The 5759-nt window shown below is 28.7% G+C and overlaps 1 protein-coding gene across 2 annotated transcripts; it reads right to left on the reverse strand.

The window, feature by feature from the left end:
- Positions 1-2756: 2756 nt before the first annotated feature.
- LOC145012460 (transcription regulator) lies at positions 2757-5759 on the reverse strand. Of its 2 annotated transcripts, none has more exons than XM_078971262.1 (11): positions 5647-5759; positions 4862-4964; positions 4659-4729; positions 4511-4560; positions 4368-4435; positions 4178-4240; positions 3756-3843; positions 3446-3508; positions 3288-3367; positions 3113-3184; positions 2757-3044 (listed from the first exon to the last, which is right to left on the reverse strand). In XM_078971262.1, the coding sequence occupies exons 2-11, from the start codon at positions 4891-4893 to the stop codon at positions 2963-2965; spliced, it is 669 nt and encodes a 222-aa protein (XP_078827388.1). In that variant the 5' UTR covers positions 4894-4964; positions 5647-5759; the 3' UTR covers positions 2757-2962. The 2 variants fall into 2 exon arrangements, with proteins under 2 accessions (XP_078827388.1, XP_078827389.1); XM_078971263.1 differs by lacking the exon at positions 5647-5759 and adding an exon at positions 5500-5595.

Here is a 5759-nt window from a genome sequence, read left to right on the forward strand (position 1 = left end):
ACATCTTTCTATGTAAGCTTTGAGAAACTTAAACATCTTTGAGATACACTTAACGATCATCTCATGTTGGATAATTACGGGACCACTTCATAAATATGTATGATATATTATTAAATCCAATTATTATTGTAAGAATATAAATTGTTGATGGATCGATTTATAGAATATTAACTTATATTGTGGGTTGAATTCCAGATTTGACTCAAGATCCTCAAAATCTTTTTCATCTCTCACATTAGGGTATATCTTCATCTATATATACATGTGATGAGGAGCAATCAAGAGACACGAAATAAACATATAAATTCGTTTAGGGTTTGCTAAGGGATTTTTAGAGAGAGCACTTGAGATCAACTGGAAAACTCAGCCCTAGTTTTTCATATCCAAATATTATAATGAAATAAGGTATGTAATCGTTATTTATTATTTAAGTTTTCTTTTAATTAGATTCGAGTTTAAAGATCCAAAGTTCATGCTTCCACGTTTATGTTTTTTGGTTATCCAAAGAACCAACAATTTGTATCAAAGCCCACTCGAATCTATTATTAGAATTTTTTTTATTGGTTTAAGATCTCTAAACTTAGGATACCTATTGTTCCCGTTATATTAAGATTTGAGTTTCATTATTTGCATGTTTTATTATTATTTTGATGGATTTGCCTCTTCTATCGCATCATGAGTTCCATCTATTATTCCATCTCATTGATACCATTATATTTTGTTTTATGGTATTGATAAATTAAGAAAATCGACGTTGATGGTCATACCAAATTTGGTTTTCATTATAAGGTTTATAATAAGTTCTATTATTGCTCAATATAGATTTTAAATTTAAAAAATAATAATAATAATAATAAATTAAAAAATTAAAAAAAATCATTTTTGTTTTGTAGATATATACAAAGGCTGTATTGCTTTTGTATTCATATTTTTTTTAATGAAATTGTGTTGTGTCGAAGATTTCTTTTTTTTTTTTTTTTTTTTTGTGTTTATATAACACAAGTTTATAAGAAAAACTTTTGAGATTTTGTATATTCCGCCGATATATTCACTATAATAAATCTCCATTCTTACAATCTTGCCATTGTTTAATTATTTGGTTTATAGATATTGAGTTTTTTTTGGGTTTGTGATTTATATAATATTGTTACAAAAGTAACATATATTATTTTAATTAATTTGGTTGTAAATTTTTAAAGTTTTATATTGTTAATTTTATGGTTAATGTGTTTGTTAATGCAGATATTAATCGATCTAAATGTGGGTTAATATTTGATCGAATAAACACATGTTTGATGATAAATATGTGACATATTTTAGGTTGAATGTCATTAATAAGTTAATCCAAAGAGGGGTTTATTAATGGACATGTTGCATTGTCAATTATTATTATCAAAATTTATAGTTTACATGTTTATTAATGCGTGTATTAGTCGACCCAAAAATAGATTGATATTTAGCCGAATAAATATATATATATATATATATATATATATATATATATATATATATATATATATATATGGTGATAAACATGTGGTGATTTTTTGGTTTCATGTTATTAATAAGTCAATCCACAGAGGGGATTGTTAATTGACATGATTTATTGTCAATGTTTATCTCTAAAACAAGGTTATCTCTTGCAAGTTAGTATTATTGTCCAAAGATTTGATATTAATGTTGTGTCGATACCTTGTAAAGATGTCATAAATTGAATTTATTACGATTTATGGATTAATGAGCATAAAAATAGATTTGCTTATGTTTGAATTAAGGTATTATATCTGCTAACATTAATCACATTTATGATTCATGTACTCAATAAGATTAACTTTAAGGAATTGAATGAGTGCATTATGTTAGTTCTCAATTGCATGGACATTGACCTTGTATTTTGGATAGAGCAATATTTTTTTAAAGATGTTGAGTTTGGGGGAGAAACAAGGTTAAGACATTGTCTTTAAGGAGGAATCAATCTTGATTCCTATTATTGCTTTCGATAGTATGCAGATTATGAATTAGTGATCGACAATGTTATTCAATCTCCTATTTTGAATACCCAAACTCAACAACCTCAACTTTAGATATCTGTGATACCATATTTTTCATAAATTTATTATCTCTTTTGGTTTTGAAGTAAATACAGTAGATGATTTTGTGTATCATATAATTATTTTTTTTATTTTTTTTTTTTATTTTTTGACAGATATCTACACAATACAATTTTGGATCATAACAAAGTAGCCACATGGATTTTGAGATATCTGTATATAACAAAATGATATATGCTCAACTATATGAAATCAGATGTTTTGGAGATCATTTTTATTAAGAAACTGATTTTATTAGATACCAAAATGGTTTCCGATCCATCAAGATACTTTTATATTTTAACATGACGAGCCATTTTATGGAATAGACTTCGCTAGCTTCTTTCATAATAGCATCATAATTTGTAGCATAGAATATGATTGCAGAAATTTATCAGCTACACATTATTGGTATTGAAAAACCATTATAAATGTGATAATAAGTCAACAATGTTATATTCCAATGACAGAAATTCTATTAAATCAAAATATATTGACATCAAGTTTCGTTCTTTTAAATCACTATTGGAACGTTAAGTTCAAATCCAAAATATAAAAAACACAAACCATACATTAAAATCAAAAAATATAGACCAAAATATAATCAAAGAATAATACAAAAGAATCAAACACTTACACCAGTTCTCAAACCACAACTCAAAAGAATCAAACATAAACACCACAATAAAAAATGGAACATTTTAAATTTGTTCAATAACAAGATGTTGAACTTTTTATAAAAACCTACGAGTAAGTAAGCCAACAACAAACAGTCGAGTCAGTTCTACTGTTTTTGTACACACTACCAATATATTTAAAATCCTAGACCAAATATTAACATGGTAATGGTATATGTACACTCATTTTCCACCTCACATATCCATATCATCAAATATCTCACCATCTTCCTCATAGTATGAACCATCAAACCCAAATCCATCGCTCACCAAATTGCTGAAATAAATATATACATATTTATTTAATCAACCTTTTTTTTAATTAAAAATATAGTTTATTACCACCTTAAACTGCTGAAATGAAAGCACACAACGCGCTTGAGCTTCCTATTGTAAAAAAAGAAATTGTACGACCACCTACAAAAACACAAAACTCAGATATAAAAAATTAGAAATTTGTTAAAAAGTGAAAACAAAAATAAAAAATTAAAAAATAAATAAAATAAAATAATTTTCTTACAGAGCTCCTTTTTCTATGAATGGGTCAGCATCTGAGTTAGGATCATAACTGTAGACTTCACATTCTGATAGGTTGATTACCTGAAATTTTGAAAATTAGATCAACATTCATGTCTGAATATGAAGAGGGGTAGTTTTGTAATTTTTGTAATTTAGTACCTCGTCTAGAGCTTTGTATAGTGTTTCTAGAAGGGACCCATCTTCATTTGCCTCTTTCCATTCCTGAAACCACAAAATTATAGCCATCACTAAACCAAGGTGTTTTTTTTTCCTTTTGGCTGAATAAAGTAAACTATCTAGATACGAGTAAAATGACCTTTATACCCTTACATACAACAAAAAACTAAATTTATAAACCATTGGGTAAATTGCACAAATTAAACAAACAAAACCCTAAATTACCAAACCATGTACAAATAAAAACTACATACATGTTTCAAGGGTATAAAGGTCATTTTAATAATAATACCTTAGATGCATCAGACATGTAGCTGTCAAAAATTTGCTTGAAACCATCCCAGGTTTCCTCTGTGAAAAACTGGTGAGCTTTCACTGCACTGATGGAAGTGGAATAACAAGATGATATGAACAATTATTATCATTTCCTTGGCTCTGTTTTTTATTATTATTATAATTATATAATAATAATAATAATTATTATTATTATGAGCAACTGATGATTAGTTTTTGGGAAATGGAGAGAATTGAACTCTCAGCAAAGCAACAGTATCTAAACTGCCTGTCAAACCATTTGACAACACTTCCAAATGTCATTGAAGAAGGAGGATTATGTAGTGGGTTGCCATGTCGCCAATCAAAAGCTGACATGTCATTACCCATAATCCTCCTTTCATTATTTAACTGAACTTAGATATAATAAACTTATATTACCTGAAGTCATAGTCTGGATACATGTGGTATAATGTCAGAATCAGATAGATCAACATCTTCCGGCTGTTTCAACAAACATCAAACAAAAAAAAAACCAAAATAATCAGATTGAAATCTCATTCTAATCTAACTACACCAATAGTTAATGTTAACTTAACCCTAGGTAAAGGTTGCATCATCTCATTCTCACCTGGATCTACTAGAAAGATACTCAGCTGGTGAGTCGGCATCAGGTGAGTTACCAAGATAATCAAGAATCTGAAAACAGAAATCAGGATTAAAGATTAAAGATTAAAGATTGAAGACCCATTATTCAATTTTAACTATTTTTACCTCATTTTCCAAACTGAGAGAAAGTCGTTTATCCGAGCCTGTATGTTTGCCTGATTTATCAAAAAGCAAATGGGATTTTCAAATTTTCAAGTGTTTTACATAAGAATTAGTGAATTATTAGAAAATATAAGATTCTATTTCTACTCACAGGAGTAAGCTTCAATGCATCCCTTAAGGGTACGTTCTCCAAGGTTGAGGTGATCTAGAAAAGCATTTATTCTACAGAAGAAGAAGAAGAAGAAGAAGAAGAAGGAAAGACTATTTCAGATGAAATTAATTTTTAATGAACCAAAAAGATGAGAGAATTGAAGGGATTTATTAAAATATATGAGGATATAGATGAGAAAGTACCGGTCGAAAGGTGTGTATTCCAAGTACTTCATGATGAATGATGTAATGACAGGGTTTCAATATGCGCATACGTTTGAAAGGTGCGCCTTTTGAAGTTCTTGAACTACAAGGGAAAGTGAAGAAAATAAGGAATTGGGATCAACTAACTAATGATTTGCAATTGTTCACATTCCATATTGAATATTAAGATAGATTACAATCAGTTTCATTGTTTCATACTCTATCACCTTCATGCAGAATGTTTTTCCATTCATCGGTCATTTACATCGTCTAATAGGATTTCCAGAAAGTTACAAAACATATGGAATTGCAATAATTCTACAAATACATATCCATTTTACATGTTTACAGAAGTAAAAACAAAATCATGGAATTCATGTGGCGAATTTCGAATGTTCCTTTAGCATCGTACATTCGTTATCCAGATTTGAATAATGATATTCTAAAGTTACCCAATATATGATATCACTAATTTTTTTTCACCAATTTGGGGCAATATCGCGTGTCTAAAATCGATGCACAAGTCTAAAATATACACGATAGTCTATAATTTTATGTTAGATCTGAAGAAATTTGCGCACTGAATACCAAGACATTAAACTAATCCCAGTTTAGACTAACAAGAATAGTAGATCTACCTAAAATCAAACGAATTCTCATAAAGAACAGATCAGGGATCCAAAAAGGGCATTAAATCGTTTGTAGGGAAACTACGCATTGAATTATACAAATTATACCAAAATATTCATGCAAAAGGAATTCTAAATCGAAGAAAATACACGTACCTGAGAACAATTTGCAGAGAAAGAGACGCTTTGGTAAAGGGAAAAATGGACACGAGAACGATAAGTTTGAAGAGTTTGAAGATAAGAACAAGCCTAGATAATCGCGATCTCCA

The sequence above is a fragment of the Lactuca saligna genome, chromosome 8 (assembly GCF_052625555.1).
Source record: "Lactuca saligna cultivar CGN05327 chromosome 8, ASM5262555v1, whole genome shotgun sequence".
NCBI lineage: Eukaryota > Viridiplantae > Streptophyta > Magnoliopsida > Asterales > Asteraceae > Lactuca > Lactuca saligna.

What these genes read in the sequence shown, in the direction of transcription:
- LOC145012460 (XM_078971262.1), bottom strand. Translation starts at nt 4,893, where the DNA reads ATGAAGTACTTGGAATACACACCTTTCGACCG. An exon ending in TATACAAAGCTCTAGACGAG is followed by an intron (nt 3,368 to 3,445) that starts GTACTAAATTAC and finishes TCAAAATTTCAG; the next exon opens with GTAATCAACCTATCAGAATG. An exon ending in TTCATAGAAAAAGGAGCTCT is followed by an intron (nt 3,185 to 3,287) that starts GTAAGAAAATTA and finishes GTGTTTTTGTAG; the next exon opens with GTGGTCGTACAATTTCTTTT.